Raw genomic sequence first — 17826 nt, 5'->3', positions numbered from 1 at the left:
TCTTTAATCGGCTAGTAAAAACGAAATGACATGCATGTATTTATATTTATACAATTATTTGCTTCAATAATTGTATGGAATAAAACGATTCGATTTTCACGTATTGTTGTCTGTTTGTTTGTTTCACATTTAAATAAGCTCGACGTTTAAAGGCAGTGACGTCATACACCCCACGATGATCTGTCTGATGTGATCTGATCTGACACACACCGGCAGGTTGTCATGGTTTTAGCGTGAAGGTTTTAGTTGTTTTTCTTTAGTATCCTGTTGACTGTGTGAGTTTTAACATGGGGCTTACTATTACGTCGCTGTTTTCCAAACTCTTCGGCGAGAAACAGATGAGAATACTAATGGCTCAGTATTTCCTAATCATAGAAACAGCAGCCGTGATGCTTTAGTGTAAAGGATTTATGTTTATCATTTAAATTACGTACTAGCGCGTTTATTTCGTAATGACTTATTAAAGCATCATCATAGAAATCTCTGTTATGTCCCTGTTGGGTGAAGCCGTTGTTTTTGCCACTTTACCAAAGTGTTGTAATCCTAGACCTATCAGCATTCTTGATACACATATAAATTATGTATGTTTTTTTAACTGTAATGTATTTTATTGGGTGAGTTAGACTGGATCGTAAAGGAACCAACCACTGTAAAAATAGTTTTTGGAATGCACATAGTTATTATAGGTAGGAAGATAATATATTAAGAAAAGTGTAGTATTTATTCCAGTGTGGTGTATAACTGTGTAAAGATGTTGGCTTATGTATATGCAGTATGTTGTCATAGTGTAAGTGGCCAGGTGTTTTAAAACACCAACAACACGTTTTTAACACTTTTTATGTATGTTTGCTTCAGTTGGTCTGGATGCCGCTGGTAAAACAACTATTCTCTACAAACTGAAGCTGGGAGAAATTGTAACAACCATACCAACCATTGGTGAGCATTTCCATTTGAATGAATTAAGCAAAAAGAAAAGAAATCCTGCACACTATCAGTCCTTGCAAAAAAGATAAATTTAATTAGTATTACAACGTTTCGGTCTCATGACCTTCATCAGGCAAATACATACATGTGTGAATACAAGTTCCTTTAAAAATAGTAACACCACCAATCACTACAAGAGTTTGTCAATGTCTAATCACGTTCCATACCTACGTCATTAGAAATACTCATTCATGAAAGTAACAAATCACATCAAATAACAATAACCTCAATTCTTCATAGAAAATCTAAAAAAAATCACATACAAAGAATGACATCGTACCATCCTCACATCACAAAAAAAATTATTTAATGAATGAAATTATTTGAATATGTAGTTTTGCTGCTTTATCAAAGTTGTCAACATTTATTTGTGTGATTTTGGGCAGGTTTTAATGTGGAGATGGTTGAATATAAGAATATTAGCTTTACTGTATGGGATGTTGGTGGTCAGGACAAAATCAGACCCTTATGGAGACATTACTTTCAGAACACACAGGTATGAAGGAGGTCTCATGACCTCGGACCATCTACCGCTACTGTAGTTTTCCATTGTGTCAGCTGGACGGAGTTAATGTATTAGGTTTCAGCTCTGCTTAAATGCATATTCTTTGAATCATGGGCTTTCTTCTATCCATGCTGACTGTGGTCTTTTGCAGGGCCTTATATTTGTAGTAGACAGTAATGACAGAGAACGAATAGAAGAATCAGCAGAAGAGCTCTCTAAAATGGTAAGTAATCTGAAAATCGATAGACTTGCTGAACAGTGGGAGCAAGAAAGGTGGCATACACTGGCATTCAGTTTGTGTACAAAATACAGTCACTTTTAGGATGCACTAAAGCCAAAAAAGACTTCAGTTTATGGAATTGACAACCAAATTCTTGGTTTTGTCTAAAACTATGCTTTTTTTTGCTGTGATCAGCTGCAAGAGGATGAATTGAGAGATGCAGTTCTCTTAGTGTTTGCTAACAAACAAGACATGCCAAATGCCGTGGGAGTGAGTGACTTGACAGATAAATTAAGCCTACACAATCTACGGAGTCAGACTGTGAGTTTCTTGTCTTGTCTTGAAGCTCTTTTTGTGCTTACAAATGTTCTGTTGAGTTACTAAGCAGTTATATTTGATTTCTCTCACTTTAACCTTGCAGTGGTACGTTCAGGCCACGTGTGCCACCCAAGGAACAGGACTTTACGAAGGGCTGGACTGGCTATCCAATGAACTATCAAAGCGTTAACATGGAAGGAAAACAGGACCAGAATGGAGAAACAGATGATGCCAAATGAACATTGCAGGAAAACATTTTGAAATGTTCTGTGTCTGTTGGTTTCAACTTGACTTTAAGCAATCGTTTCCTGTCCTAAAGCACTTTTCTGTATTTTTCTTCCCCATTTATCCTTCCCCTTTTTTTAAAACTTACTTGAACTATTACAGCCTTTTAAGACATATATAATGAAATATGGGGGAGTCTTTAGATGGTTTTAATGATGATGATAAATATCGTGTATTGGGGTTTAAAGCATACATGATTTGAAAATAATGGCCTTTGAAAAGACCAACATTAACCTAAAATGTTATGTTGTTTTCATGTTTGTGAAGTTAAATAAAAATAGTTACTAGTTAACTATATACATATTATCTCTAACATAAAGAGCTACAAAACAATAATGTCTAAATTAGTATAGAATATGTATAATTTAAGTAAAAACAACAACTGTGAAAAATGAAAAGAAACTACAATTATGCGTAGTATTTTATTTAATGTATTGTTAATGCAACTACTGGAAGGTGATTTAAAACCTGTAGATTAATCACATTTAAAAAAGAAATCATGAATGGCATTTAAGGTTCTGCTTTATACTAAAGATTCAAGTGAAACCATATTTTATAACACCCATAAATCCTCTGTTGTTTCTTGTTCATTACAACATCTCACACCTTACACATGACACATTACAATCAATAACACCTTTGCAGTGTAACGATCTCAATGGTAAACTGCTTTTATGAGCATTCATTATGCATAAACAATAAGAAATCAGAATGATCAGGTCCTTCCTTAAACCTGCCTATAGAGTCACAAGAAGCTGATGGTTATTAAATTACATACTTTAAAATGTTAATACACACCAATTACAAAAAACAAGTAGATGGGGCTTCATTTTAGACAGTATCTTATCATGTGTCAAAAAGACAACACATCCAACCTGTGACCACCATCTGTGACATTGTACATTAATAACACATAAGATTACTAGGCCTCAGGCCAAATACACCCGTTATTGCCAAGGTCCCATATCTGTGTAATAGGGTTTTCATACAAGTAATTGAGTATGTTTGTGCTGAATGGCAAATAGTTGTAATGGCTGGGTTGTTTCCATATGAGGGCGCTATTTCACGCTTGAAAAAGAGTGTGTATGTGCATGCCAGTTCATATTTTCCTCTCGACAGTAACAGGTTCTCGTTGGTTGTTCTGCCTCTTGACAACAAATACTTTCTGCCCGGAGATGGTCACAGCGTAAACGTAGTCTTCAAACATCACTGTGAAGAAAACCACAGAATAGCAGCAGAATATTTACTAAATGAAGGTTGGAAGCAATCAACAGTCTCTCTCACATCCAGGTGATATTTTTAACATACGCAACAACGCATAAACATTAAACAATTTGAACAAAATACTCTGCCACATTGTGTTAATGAGAATTATATTTATTTCACAATACAGTAACAAAAAACAACTGCATAACTGTGCAAAATTTGACCTAGACATGCATGTGTCTTACCTGACATCCGTTTGAAAGGAGGCTCTGCTGTCCCATGTAACCTAAACCGACAAGCTGTTCTCACCATCTGCATGATCACTCCTGCTGTGTGTTCATCATTCTCCAGCTCTCCTGCTGACTGTTATTAAAAATGACCAAACAATTCACTTACCACTGAGTTGCAAATGTTTTAATATGTTTACCAATGAATTCGTATGATTTGAGGATGTCTAGTCATTTTATATTGCATTCACAAAAAGTCTGTTCTAGTTTTTCTTTCTTTTCCCTTAATCCTGTAGAGAACATAATTTTCACGAGTTTCCCAAAGCTGTTTTGTATGACAGCAGGAAATTCCATCTCAGGTACTATATTATTTTTTAGCAACTGGCCAAGTCAACACACTGCAGTCTTTCAGTTAGAAATGGCTAGAATTATTTTAACTACACATTTCATTACTCACCGCAAGTACACCGTCTTCACTAATAACCAAATACCCAGTTTGATCGGGTATTCTCTCCAAACCCTGGGTCAAAGCCGTGGTCTGCAATTCAAGAAACAGATATTGAAAAATAGACGTAAGATGACAAGCCTTTCACCACAATATTTATCATCACCATAATAAATTAAAAAGCTTGATCACATCATAAAAACACTGTCATACAAATAAAAGAATAAAATGGCCAAACAATAAAAACGAAACATACCATTTTGTGGAGAAGTTTTACTGTTGTTTTCCTGCAACTCCCGTCTCACGTGACGGATGAGCGAGTGTCGCGTGTATATGACGTCATCGCAAGCGGCGCTGTCTTTTCCGCATAGCTAACTAATAGCTTTATTTCATGTTTAATGCTTCGCAAATCTAACATATGTAAATGTGGGTTCGCAAACGTATAACGTCACACAATTCTCACAGTAATAGGTACATTTTGCCCATGAGCACCGGCCATCTGATTTAGGATCAGATTTACTGTGAGAATCACCATGATTACGTACGTCAATATTGCGAGCAGTACCGATCTCAGATCAGCTGCAGGACACGAAGCGTGACGTCTGATCAAAGCGGAAGTGCACTAGTCAGCTGATTAAAGCATATGATCCTGCAGGACGGGAAAACATTTCATTCATTCTTTCGTAAATTTAAGAACACATAAACCGAATTAGCGATGCCAGGACGGGGGAAATTAATCGCTGTTATCGGGGATGAAGACACATGTACCGGATTTCTGCTTGGTGGTATCGGGGAGCTCAATAAAAACCGAAAACCTAATTTCTTGGTTGTGGAGAAGGACACTAGCATCACAGAGATAGAGGAGACATTCAAGTAAGATTTGAATTATTTAATGTTATAGTATGATCCTCAATAACAAAGATATAAAAATAGCCTATAATGTGTGTATATATTGCATATCTTATCATTTATAAAGGTGTCATGTACAGATACAATATGTGTAAAATAAAGGCATATATATATTATATACTTGTTCCTTTATATACTTCCTGTTTATTATAAATACACGTGTATTTGCCTACATATATCATTTGATAATGAAACGTGTGTTTTTCTTACAAACTGAAAAAATATCTGTTCTTCATTTACAGGAGTTTCCTGGCTCGCAATGACATTGGCATTATCCTCATCAACCAGTTCATTGCCGAGATGATTCGTCATGCCATAGATGCCCACATGGAGTCTATCCCTGCAGTGCTGGAAATTCCTTCCAAAGAGCATCCGTATGATGCCTCCAAAGATTCAATCCTGCGGAGGGCCAAGGGCATGTTCTGTGCAGAGGACTTCCGATAAGCAGCTACCCCCATGGTGTCACAATGTGGCTGGATGGAGGAGGAGAGAAGTTGTGTGTTTGGTTGGTGGTGACGTGTGGTCTACCATGTGGTTTACTTCTAGTTCTCCTTCATCCTGCTGAAGCTGGAAACCAGATTATATAATGTATTTGTATCCAGTTGATGTTGTGTGTGTATTGTGTATTGTAAATGCCCCTGGTCAGAATTGTTTATAATAATATCATACATGCAAACAAATAGAAATGGACTATTTCACCCTGCCCATTATTTAATAGACATTATATATCTCACCATTAATATATAGATATAATTTGTAAAGTTCTGGTAATACAGTTCACAGCTTTATATTTTTCTGTCTAAATTAACAGAAATACATTTTCATGTTAATATGACTGACTGCTTGAACTTGTAAACTGTTATAAATAGTTATAGTAGAGGTCAGGTCGATTTCTGTTGCTTTGTGGCTCAGTTTTTTAAGTTTGTTAGTTTGCGTATAAGTTTGTGGCATTTTTGGGCACTGTAACCACGAGAGCTCTTATAATGTGATGTCATTAAAAAATAAACATAAACGTGTGTCTTGAAAACTGCGAATTGCGGTTTGTTAAAAGTAATATAAAAAGTATAAAACTTTTATAAAAAAGTTTATAAAAAGTAAGTCTGACACTTTTGGTGTTGGTGTTGTTTGAGGACTAATGTCTAATATAGCGTCTGATAAACTAAAGTCTAATTTGCAAAGCACTTTACAATGATTGCAATGGAAAACTTTACATATTGGCTCCATGCAGTTCCTGGAAATCGCAATGCTGAACGGTGTGAACGTTTAACTGGAAAGTAAGATAAAAGCTGATATATCCTTTGATTCATAAGCAGCTTTTTATACTCAATTCAAATTGATTTCTGTAGCGCTTTTCATTGCGGTGTTGAAAAGCTGCTTTATATTATATACATTTTTATATTGAATATAATAGTGACAAAAATAATTCATATAGAATACATAAAAGACTTAGACTTAATTCAAATTTTTTTCAGTAAGATGTTCAATCTTGTACAATAGTTAAGTGGCTTTACTTATTAAACAAAAATCAGATCTATTCTTTGCCCCGGTTTCACAGACTAGGCTTAAGACTAGTCCCAGCCTAAAATGAATTTTGAGCTATCTAAACTGAAAATAACTTGTCCTGACATATCTTAAAATATTTCAGTGCCATTGTTTTGTCTCAAGATGCACATCAGTAATGGTTTCTTCTAGGGCATTTTAATAAAAGCGACTTAAATAGCCTAAATTAACTAAGGCATAGTCCTGGTTTAGGCTCAGCCTTGTCTATGAAACCGGGCCTTTATGTCTTATTATCACTCTTTCAACCTTGTGGAAATCTACTGTAATGCACTCCATCACTGTGAGCAGCCAAATATTTTCATAGCAATGTTTGTCTAGTCTATTCAAGGATAAAATCTGTTTAATTCAATGGGAACCACTCACACTCGTTATGCCAACAGGATTCCATTCCCTGCCCATTTAACAGGATTTGAATGGGCAGGGAATAGAATAAATGCTAAAAAAAACCCTGATCATATGGTCATTCAGATTCACTTCGGTCAGTAAGTCATTGCTGGTGTTTAATAGACAACATGATTCCAGTTTGGGCTCTGAGTATTCTGTTCCTAAACTACACTCTTGGGTTTCCCATCCGTAACATCACAAGGTAAGTTTTTTCAAGCATGAGTAAGGTGTTAGTGTATACTCTTTAGTGTTAGTTGTTGTTCTGTTTATTTACTATTTATATTTTTATAAAATCTTTTTAGGTAATACATAATGTGTTCTGTTTCAGCAGTGAATTTGATGATTTGAACTTGAACCTCACTAACAGGTATACAGAACATAAACTCATCATATGTAAAACATTGTGGTTTGTTCTATTTATTTACTATTTGTATTTTTATCAAATCTCTTTAGGTAATATATAATGTGTTCTGTTTTAGCAGTGATTTTGATGATGTTGATGATTTGAACTTGAATCTCACTGACAGGTATACAACGTAAGTAAAACGTTGTAGTTTGTTCTATTTATTTACTATTTGTATTTTTATAAAATCTCTTTAGGTAATATATAATGTGTTCTGTTCAGCACTGAATTTGATGATGTTGATGATTTGAACTTGAATCTGACTGACAGGTATACAAGTAAAACGTTGTAGTTTGTTCTATTTATTTACTATTTGTATTTTTATAAAATCTCTTTAGGTAATATATAATGTGTTCTGTTTCAGCACTGAATTTGATGATTTGGATTTGAACTTGAACCTCACTAACAGGTATACAGAACATAAGCTCAACACAAGTAAAACATTGTGGTTTGTTCTATTTATTTACTATTTGTATTTTTATAAAATCGAATGTGAATGTCACTTATGAGACTAATAACACAGACAGGTAAGCAGAACATTGGTGAGGAGATTCCCATTTCCGTGTAAAAGCGCTTTGAGTTGTCATGGTCCTGCCTTCTTGTTTAGGATTTTCTAGTCTTGTGGCAGGATCGTGACAGATCCCTTATGTTTAGTGTGAGAAAGCCATGGGGTGTTTATCTTTTGACATTCCATGTGCTTTCTCGTGTCTCGTCACTAGCCCTGCCCCTCTCGTTTTCCGTATTGCTTCCCTGCCGTGTCTTATGTTCCTCACCTGCCCCTCGTTATCTTCCTTTGTTTGTCTCCCTTTAAAATGCCCTCCTGTTCATTGTCCTGTGCTCGTTCGTTGTGCTTTGTGCTTGTATGCGTGTCGTGCTCTCCCTGTGGATTACCTTGCCCTTGGATGTTCTTGTTCTCAGTCGTGTCATAGTTTGTACGAGTAGTTGTTTTATGTTATCCTGCCTTGACGTTGTGTCGTGTTTTGTTTAGTTTAATTTTTCCCCATCGAGGGAAGTGTTTTGTTTCTTGTTGTTTTATTACTTACAGTATTAGTCTTGTCTTGGTTTACCCCCATCGTGGGCCTTTTTTTGTTCCCGTTTATATGAATAAATCTGTTAACCCCTTCACTGCCGCTGCCTGCACTTGGGTTTTTCCACTTCCACACACGACCCTGACATTGAGTGCCCAGGCAGAAAAGTGCTATATAAATGTAATGAATTATTATTAATTAACATTAGCTTGATAAAATCGTGTTTTTTTATCTTTTACCAGATTTAATTCTGTGCAAAACATCACCTATTACTGGCCTCCAAACCAAAAGAACATGTGAGTGCCGTTTGGTGTTTCATACCGTTAACATATGCACAAAAATGTGATGAAATAGTAAAATCTTTGCTCTGCATTTTTAATCCTTTATTATCAAACCTTGATGCACTGATTTATGACAATAGGAAAAACTACTGCGAGTATTTCATTGTAATATGTACCAGGTAAATTCAAGTGTGACCTTAATGTTTGATGTTTTATAATGTTATTTAATCTCTTACCAGATCTTTTCAGATTATAACGATCCCTGGATATAACATCGGCAGTGACATGTTGTGAGTTCTTCTGTGCAGTTTCGTGTTTAATGCTTTAACAGAAAATGCATGAAAAAATACATATGAAGTGTAAAAATCTTTGCTCCACTTTCTTTTCCAGTAATTTATTAATAGCCTACTTCATTTTCAAATTAATCTACGAATGAATAACTATGTGAGTGTTAATTTTGTGTTATATTCTGTAATTACAGTCTGTTTTGGTATATGGGGGTTAGTGATGCATTTGCATTCATTTGATTATTTTAAATGTGCTGCTTAGGAAATCTTCTCCACACAAACAATATTGAATTGTCCATTAACACAGAGATGTGTTGAGTTAAGGACAAATTGTGTTGTTTTCAACACAACAATGTTTAGAGTGGATAAACAAATGACCTTTTAACAAACTTTAGCGAACATGATATAAATATATGGTAAAGACAATGTTTTTGTACTTTGTAGGACTGGTGGATGCAACGTGTTTTCCTGTATCATGAATGAACTGGGAAGCAGAATGCAGATTGGGGATGAAACGGCGGGGGAATCCACAAGGGACCCATATGGGCCTGGGAAAAAATAGATACAAACAAGCCCGACGTGTTACTTTTAAAATGTCTTTCATTTTTTGACACTGATCTTGATTCAACCTGTTGCAAATGATATGATAAATCAAATGTTTTACAATCCACTAATGACTTTTCACTTTGATAAGATTTGACAAGATTTTAAGTTCGCTGATAGGCATTTCCATCCAATGCAATTTACAGATCATTAAACCTGTAGCCTATCACATGTACTGGGAATCAAATGACTTTGATTTTGTTAGCAATAAAGCTTTAGAAAATGATACCACATGAATGAAAAATGAATCTCTTTATTATGCTCATTTTACAAATAAAAAATTCACCAAACTGATCCGCATGTCGAAATCACATGATGTTTGTGAAATAAAAAAGTAATTTAAATGATTATGAAGGCATCACATCTTGTTTGGCCCCAGCCAATGATTATTTATATGAAACACTATGAAAATCCTACAGCAATATTTGTCCGATAACAATTCATTTTCATACTCTAGTGTCCAAAGCTAAATTATACAGTTTGGTTTGGCCTTGAAAAACCATAAACTGTAAAATATTAAACACGATTCTCTCTAGCTCATATGACAATTCAGTAGACTAAATGAACTGAAACAGTTTTATCAAACGATTGATCAGTTTCACATCACAAACACACAGATCCACACTGAATTTTACTTCGGTCAAAAAGAAAATGTTTACTCATGATTACTGTCCAACATTGTGACACTCAATTGATTTATTGTTCTATAGCATCTCATGTAAAGAAAATATTTTCGTAGAATTCAGCACATCTCATCGATTTTCTTACAGTGTGTCATTCAATCAATGTTTGTCCATGTCTTATCCAAGGATACAATTTATTCAGGTTTGTGGGAATCTCTCACAGATATCATTAAAGAGCAGGGGCAGGGGAAAGAATGTGCTTTAAACGGATCTGAGTCATTCAGATTCAGTCAGTGCTGGTGTTTAATGGTCAACATGATTCATGTTTGGCCTCTGAACAGCACACTTGGGCTTCCTATCCTCCACAAAAGCAGTCATAAGTGTCAATTTTTCGAAAATTGAGATTTATACACACAGTAATCTCAAAGCTGAACAAATAAGATTTCCATTGATGTATGTTAGGATAGAATAATATTTGGTCGAGATAAAACTATTTGAAAACCTGGAATCTGAGGGTGCAAAGAAATCAAAATGACATTTGAGAAAAATCGTCTTTAAAGTTGTCCATCAGAGGCGCTGTTTGCGCTGTTTTTTCTGTGTTGTTCTTTTTAGGCCATGAAGACCTGGCCTGGCACAAAGGTGAGAATTTATAATTACCATATAAACAATGGCATTTTATTGTCTATTCATGAACATTTTATAAATATTCACATTTAATTTGAACAAAGAAGTTAAAGTTAAAGAAGTTTTTACCCAAATTTTAGAGAACACAATAAAATAATATTTTTCTGTACCTTGTAGCCCTTTTCGATTATTTTCCACACTTAATCTGGGAAACCTTTTGCAGACTGGAGATGAGAAAGCGGGGGAATCTGCACGGGACCCTTATAAAAATGGGAAAAAATAAGAGGAGTAAGATCCAAGAGAAGTGTATAAACGGAGGGTTGAAATTGTATTCATTTTTTGACATCAATCTTGGTTCAGCATGATGCAAATGTTATAGCTTTACACAAAAATTAAGAATAAATGTTTTATTTAAAATCCACTGATGAGTTTTTATTACTTTGAGAAGATCAACAAGAATATATGCAACAATAACCCTGGCATTGTGATGTAAAGTAGATGTCAACTTGTACTGTATCTTTACCTGGCACTAGTTTTTTATGACTGTGTAGGCTATATGATGTTTAGAAAAAACTCAATGCTAAAAAAAACACATTTAACTGCTATCTATACATAATGGCTTTTATGTTCACTAGAAGGCACCTTTCTCCAAAGCAACTTACAGATCATTAAAACTGGGAAATCAAAATTGGGAATCAAACCCATGACCTTGGTGTTGAGCAATAAAGCTTCCGAAAACGATACCGCATGAATGAAATACATATGACAGTCTCTTTAAAGATGCTCATTTCACAAAAAATACATTCATCAAATTGATCCACCACGTCGAAATCAGGTTTGTGAAAAAACCTGAAAGTATACGAAATGTATAAAAGGATTCTGAAGGCATCACTTCTTGTTTCCCCCCAGTTGATGGTTATTAGTTTATTAAAACTATATGAAAATCTATACAGCAAATTTGTCTCATTACAGTTGATTTGCCTGCTGTACAACACCAAACAATACATGACATTACATAAAACGTAAGGCAAAAATGCAGCTTAATTTGACCTTTACAAAAGGTGCAGAGCAGACTAGACACACACGCACGCACGCACACACGCACGCACGCACGCACGCACACACACACACACACACACACACACACACACTTTAGTTTGTAAACAATGTTTCCCATGATTGCTGTCCATTGTGAAATATTACCTGTTGCCTGTTTATTTGGTTTTTAACAACATTTATCTTATCCAAGAACACATGTCTTCTCAGGTTTGTGGGAATCACTCACACATTCAGATTAATGAGCATTTGAATAGGCAGGGAATTAAATATATGACCAAAACTAATCCGGTTTATTCAGATTCCCTCTTCTCAGTGAATCAGTAATGCTTAAGGGACAAGATGATTCCTCTCTGGACTCTGAATCTTCTGCTCTTGAGTTACACTCTTGGGTTCCCCCTCCACAATACCACATGGTAATATATTTTTAGACAGCATGAGTGACGGATTATTGGTGGATTTATGAAAATGACCGTATACGTATATTCATGCATTTTGTTTTCATAGGGGATTAGATGTGGAGCCTTTTTCGAATGACACGAACATCACATTGTAAGTATATTCTGACGATAAACAACAACCATGATATAGACAAAAAACAATGTTTTGTTTTTGAGGCGTGACAGCAATGTACACATAACGAAGATTTCAGTCTTTGACATATACAATTTTAATATTATTAAAGATTAAAGATATTAAAGATTTCAAGGATATATTTTCACAGAATGTTCTTTCATGTTGAAAAACAGAGTTAAATTATAACAATAGTGAGTTGTGAATAGTAAAACCATGCATGGTAAGTGTTACATTTTTTTACAATGGTGATGCTGTGTTCTAGTTTATAATAAGGTCATGTTGTTAACATATTCACAAACTATGGTCTTTTTGACCAAACATTGAAGAAAATAACGAAATTCTGGTGCATTATTTTTTGTACTTTGTAGTGTATTCACTTCATCTGGATGCCATCTCTTTTCCTGTACTAAACACGATCTGGATTACAAATTGCAGACAGGTGATGAGACTGCAGGGAGATCCACATGGGACCCTTTTGGGCCTGGGAAAAAATAAGAGAAGCATTGAAACAGAGAGTTCTTGTCTGTTCTTTTTTAAATCCTCCTAAAACATTCACTTTGATACAGACATTTTGCAAATGTCATCTCTTCAAAACCAAATGTTGAAGATTTTTTATCATACCAAATTTTTATGATTACTTATTGTTTTTATAATACATAAAAAACATAACAATCATTAGCAACACAAAAGCTTATTAAGATGTACACTTGTGTCTTGAGATCTCTGAATTAAAATCACCTTGTTTTAATATCTTTGTGTATGATGTTTTTATGCTTTCAAAATAACTTATGTAGATGTTTACATGCTCAAAATACATTGAGTTATATATACATAAATATATGCTCATTTTACAAATAAGACATTCAGCAACATGCATGTCAAAGTCAAACATCACATGGCGTTTATGAAAAAAACAAAAAAACAACTGATCCCAACTTTGGCCCTAGTTGATTGTCACTCATACATGAAACACTATGAAAATCCTAACTGGAATTTAATAATAGCTAGTGTGTCTAATGTACCACCATTAACAGTGCTTGATATCCTCCCTCATAAGACAATTATTCAGCTTGGTTTGTCGCAAAAGAGAGACAGTGGCTGTTAGTCACAATACCCAACCCCTAACATTCCTGATAAAGCTGCTAAACGAACTAAAACAGTGAAAAAAACAACAACAGAATATCCACACACTTGAGTAATCAAACTGTAATGTTTTCCCATTATTACTATCCAACATTGTGACATTGTGAATTGATTTATTGTTGTCACTTTAGGCTGCAAAATATTTTTCTAACATTGAGCAGAACTCATTGCTTGAATTCGTCTTCCTTAAACAATGTTTGTTCATGTCTTATCCAAGGACAAAATCTATTCAGGTTTGTGGGAATCATTCAGACATTCAGATATCAACAGATTAAAGAGCATTTGAATGGGCAGGTGAGAGAATATATGCTTAAAACTGATCTGAGTCATTCAGATTTACGCTGCTCAGTGAATCGGTGCTGGACAACATGATTCCTGTTTGGGCTCTGAGTTTTGTGCTCCTGAACTACACTCTTGGGTTTCCCATCTTCAATACCACAAGGTAATATATTTTCTGATAAAAATATTACATTTGTCTATAAAAAGGTTTAAATTCAAATAACTGCATGCAAAAATATGTTAGGGGTGCAATTACTGTAATTAATAAATACACAGCATAACAAAAATAGATTGAAGCTTCTCTGCATGTGGTGATCTTGGTGCTATGGTCAATTCAACTGTTTACAACTGCACACGCAAAGTTTATGCATGCAAAGCCAGACACAAAATGGTGACAGTTTTAGAAATGGTGTGTTGTTTTTTTTAACCAGTGGATCTGAAATGGGAACCTCTCTTAACGACACAGCAAAGAACTCTACAGTGAGTATACAGTGAGTGAGTATATTAGAATCATAAAATCATAAATTGTTAAGATGACACAAGACTGAGTTTTGCGATGCCAATGGAAATTATCTCTGAAATCTACAACTGGATTGTATACAGAATTTTGACCATTGCAGATATTTTGAGCTCTTGTTGAAATAATTATGTAAGTTATTTTAATGACACATAAAATTCTTATGAGAACCTTATATGTCTAACAGCCACCAAGAGTATGTATTTTATCTTAGACATATTTTTCTGCTCTTTATTTAAGATTTTCTTCAAAAACAAAAAATGTGTTCCCTAAACATGTTGTTTCATCCTATAGAACCGAATTCCCAGTGAGAATGAATACCAGGTAAGCCTTTAATTTATATTTACCATAAAAATGTATATTATTGACAATTCACAATATCATTCCTAAAATGTGCGTAATAATTCTTAAAATGACACAAATTACAGTCAAATTTATCATTGACTTTATAATGTAACATTGTTAGAACACGAATTATCATACAAAAGAATGATCTTTTTTATACAAATCTACTTTTCTTGTTTTCTCAACAGGATTCAATCTAGCCCATTTTGTCTTTTGGCAACTTGTTCCTTGTCGAACCTGGGTTCGTCTTTACAGATGGGGGATGAGAGGGCCGGAGACTTGACCAATGATCCGATGGGAATCGGAAAAAAGTGAAAGTTTGATTATGCTAATTGATTTATATTGGGCGTGCTGTTTTTATTGATGGTGAAAACAGGAAACATGTCATCAGTCATGTCATAAGGCACGTCGTCTTCAGTCAGAATGGGGAAGTGCTGATCCTGTCTTCATTTTAATAATATATTCTTAATAAATATAATTAAGTTACATTTTATTTTGTTAAATTGATACACTTTGTTGTTTATTGAAAAAGACTTTTGTATCTTTTTTTATCTTTTATGCATACATGTTTCCATAAAACTATAAAAAATCCTTTATTATTTTAGAATGAAATGCACGCAATATATCTCTTGCGTAATTTGTTCCCTTTACATAAACCACTAAAAAACAAGGTTATGCAAAATTATGCACATGCATGGCACCACAATGCATTACAGGTAGTAAATGTTTAGCTGCAACCAGCAGAGGGCCCCATTATATTACAATGCAAGGATAACAATACATAAAGCTATTTCTTTTTCGAATACTGGCAGAGCCTACCAAAATCATTTCTAGTGAGAATATTTTAGCCAATATGCAATTTAGTGGAATAAGTCTCCTTATGTAGCTAATGGTCTCGGCACAGCTGTCACCAAAGGACATTTCGCCCTCTGTGCACATCTCAACTGTGTATCAATGTCCTTCAATGGACATGTTTTATGATAGCATGAGAAATATGTAGCAAACAGTGTGACAGTGAGATGGTTCCAAAATTTCACCATCTTCCCAGTCTTTCCAAAATGTAATTCCAAATTTAAAAGATATAAAAGCATATATTTTTAACAATATGTAGAAAACTTAAAACTTAATCTTGATTGTGTGGAAGACCAGCAGCAAGCGTGGAAGCGTGGAAGACCAGCAGCTTTAGAGAATATTGAGTTCTCAGAGAAGAAAGACATTATTATCTGTGATGACTTCACGTTAATCAAAGGTTCTTCATCATGACATCCACTTGTCAATCAATCTGGAACGTGACGTGTCATGTCACGCCATTAACCGCCCTCTACAGGAAACAAAATAAGCCTTTAATGGTTTATGTGTGTCGCAGGAAGACTGCTAACTACTCCACAACCTGTTCGTCCTCTGCAAAGGGCGACTGGGTCGTAAAGACAGTGATGCACTAGCTTCTGGTGAAGATGTTAGGCTTTGTGTTTGTTGGAGGCATTAGGAAAGTAAGATTACAATGAGATCTTTAATACATTTTATTACCCCTTTGAAAAAATAAATTAGTTTTTTTTAAATAATAAATGAAGATAATACATGGAGACCAAGTGGAGACTTCAGATGTTCAACTTCTAACACTCTTAATCTATTGATCAGCATACATCTTAACAGAATCTCACAAATTGTTTAACACCTAAAATNTAAAGACAGTGATGCACTAGCTTCTGGTGAAGATGTTAGGCTTTGTGTTTGTTGGAGGCATTAGGAAAGTAAGATTACAATGAGATCTTTAATACATTTTATTACCCCTTTGAAAAAATAAATTAGTTTTTTTTATAATAAATGAAGATAATACATGGAGACCAAGTGGAGACTTCAGATGTTCAACTTCTAACACTCTTAATCTATTGATCAGCATACATCTTAACAGAATCTCACAAATTGTTTAACACCTAAAATTTCCTATGGGAACACAGATAATTCAATTTAAAACTAATTTCACATTCAATTTTGACTTGGGAGCAACATTTTTTGTCTAATGTATGTTTTATTTCACTTAATGTAAAGTTTGTTGACACATTTAACATAACTGAGAACTCATGCGTTTTGAGTTATGAAAAGTGGCCACTGCGCCTGTCCTCTCTCTTTGCACCTGTCCTCTGACAATTGTGAAAATAGCCCTGCTGACATAAATACTCTTAAACCAGCCTAAGGTGCATGCTTGACTTTTCCTTGCTTTACTGGGTTTAACTGGTCTCCTAGTGGGGACACTTCACTGGGAGACTGTTAACTTTTTACAGCAGGTAGATGAACATTGTTTGAAGGTTTTTTTGTCTTCTACCTTTTTCCACTGCTCTTGTTATGTACTTTCTGCCACTGACTTTCTTTCAGTAAACATTATGGTCGTCTGTCAGGTTTTAATGGTTTGGAATGTTTTGCTCTCTTGCAAACAACAGCTTTTCTTACAATGGCGAGGTTACTGCAAAGTGGATAAAGACAGTGGAAACCTCATGCTGTGCCGTGAAAGTGGACTTCTGCCACACACACAACCACATACTGTACCCCCCACGCACACATATGTTGGGTTTCCATGTTGTATGGGGACTTGCCATAGACATATTGATTTTAATACTGTAAATTATATCCCCTAACCATCACCTTACCCCCAAACCATACCCTAACACAAACTTTTCTGAATCTTTTCATTCTCAAAAAAACATAATTTTGTTTGATTTATAAGCTGTTTTCCTCATGCGGACCAAAAAATGTCCCACTGAAAACGGTGAAAAAAGGCAGAACTGTACCATCCACCAACAACCCATCCTCCCCCCACACAACATTTCTCCTCCATAATAGTTTTTTTCTGTAATCAAGTCTAGTCAATTTCGCACTACTATTCGATACTTCTTGGGCAATCACTTGAGTTGCCCAAGTTCGTCCTCCATGTTTAAAAATAAACCCTGGCGGTCGATGGTCGTCATCATCGGCGTCCCTGCTCTATCAATCCATCCTTCTCTTCTTATCTTCATCGCTCAC

General features: G+C 35.0%; 4 protein-coding genes across 5 annotated transcripts; 3 read left to right on the top strand and 1 right to left on the bottom strand.

Moving 5' to 3' along the window:
- Positions 1-212: 212 nt before the first annotated feature.
- LOC130548123 (ADP-ribosylation factor 4-like) lies at positions 213-2530 on the top strand. Of its 2 annotated transcripts, none has more exons than XM_057324660.1 (6): positions 213-275; positions 856-936; positions 1371-1480; positions 1641-1712; positions 1905-2030; positions 2131-2530. In XM_057324660.1, exons 3-6 carry the CDS (start codon positions 1385-1387, stop codon positions 2215-2217), a joined length of 381 nt encoding a protein of 126 aa, XP_057180643.1. In that variant the 5' UTR covers positions 213-275; positions 856-936; positions 1371-1384; the 3' UTR covers positions 2218-2530. The 2 variants fall into 2 exon arrangements, with proteins under 2 accessions (XP_057180643.1, XP_057180644.1); XM_057324661.1 differs by having other exon boundaries at positions 223-399.
- A 190-nt stretch (positions 2531-2720) lies between these two features.
- Positions 2721-4574, bottom strand: lamtor4 (late endosomal/lysosomal adaptor, MAPK and MTOR activator 4). The gene is made up of 4 exons (XM_057324439.1): positions 4447-4574; positions 4203-4283; positions 3764-3881; positions 2721-3521 (listed from the first exon to the last, which is right to left on the bottom strand). The coding sequence occupies exons 1-4, from the start codon at positions 4447-4449 to the stop codon at positions 3412-3414; spliced, it is 312 nt and encodes a 103-aa protein (XP_057180422.1). The 5' UTR covers positions 4450-4574; the 3' UTR covers positions 2721-3411.
- Positions 4575-4809: 235 nt separating this feature from the next.
- atp6v1f (ATPase H+ transporting V1 subunit F) lies at positions 4810-6139 on the top strand. The gene is made up of 2 exons (XM_057324414.1): positions 4810-5063; positions 5342-6139. The coding sequence occupies exons 1-2, from the start codon at positions 4906-4908 to the stop codon at positions 5541-5543; spliced, it is 360 nt and encodes a 119-aa protein (XP_057180397.1). The 5' UTR covers positions 4810-4905; the 3' UTR covers positions 5544-6139.
- A 7896-nt stretch (positions 6140-14035) lies between these two features.
- On the top strand, positions 14036-15123 carry zgc:193726 (uncharacterized protein LOC561161 homolog). Its single transcript, XM_057323459.1, has 2 exons — positions 14036-14109; positions 14997-15123. Exons 1-2 carry the CDS (start codon positions 14036-14038, stop codon positions 15121-15123), a joined length of 201 nt encoding a protein of 66 aa, XP_057179442.1.
- The last annotated feature ends 2703 nt before the right edge of the window (positions 15124-17826 follow it).

This window comes from Triplophysa rosa, linkage group LG24 (assembly GCF_024868665.1).
Source record: "Triplophysa rosa linkage group LG24, Trosa_1v2, whole genome shotgun sequence".
NCBI lineage: Eukaryota > Metazoa > Chordata > Actinopteri > Cypriniformes > Nemacheilidae > Triplophysa > Triplophysa rosa.
Note: the sequence above shows the minus strand (reverse complement) of the source record. Positions and strands in the feature narration are given on the sequence as shown.

Coding starts and splice junctions, on each gene's coding strand:
- LOC130548123 (XM_057324660.1), top strand. CDS start 1,385: ATGGTTGAATATAAGAATATTAGCTTTACTGTATGGGATGTTGGTGGT. Junction 1,713..1,904: donor CAGAAGAGCTCTCTAAAATG/GTAAGTAATCTG, acceptor TGCTGTGATCAG/CTGCAAGAGGATGAATTGAG. Junction 2,031..2,130: donor ACAATCTACGGAGTCAGACT/GTGAGTTTCTTG, acceptor TTAACCTTGCAG/TGGTACGTTCAGGCCACGTG.
- lamtor4 (XM_057324439.1), bottom strand. Junction 3,882..4,202: donor GTGAAGACGGTGTACTTGCG/GTGAGTAATGAA, acceptor TTTTAATAACAG/TCAGCAGGAGAGCTGGAGAA. Junction 3,522..3,763: donor TCCTTTCAAACGGATGTCAG/GTAAGACACATG, acceptor TTTTCTTCACAG/TGATGTTTGAAGACTACGTT.
- atp6v1f (XM_057324414.1), top strand. CDS start 4,906: ATGCCAGGACGGGGGAAATTAATCGCTGTTATCGGGGATGAAGACACA. Junction 5,064..5,341: donor GAGATAGAGGAGACATTCAA/GTAAGATTTGAA, acceptor CTTCATTTACAG/GAGTTTCCTGGCTCGCAATG.
- zgc:193726 (XM_057323459.1), top strand. CDS start 14,036: ATGATTCCTGTTTGGGCTCTGAGTTTTGTGCTCCTGAACTACACTCTT. Junction 14,110..14,996: donor CCCATCTTCAATACCACAAG/GTAATATATTTT, acceptor TTTTCTCAACAG/GATTCAATCTAGCCCATTTT.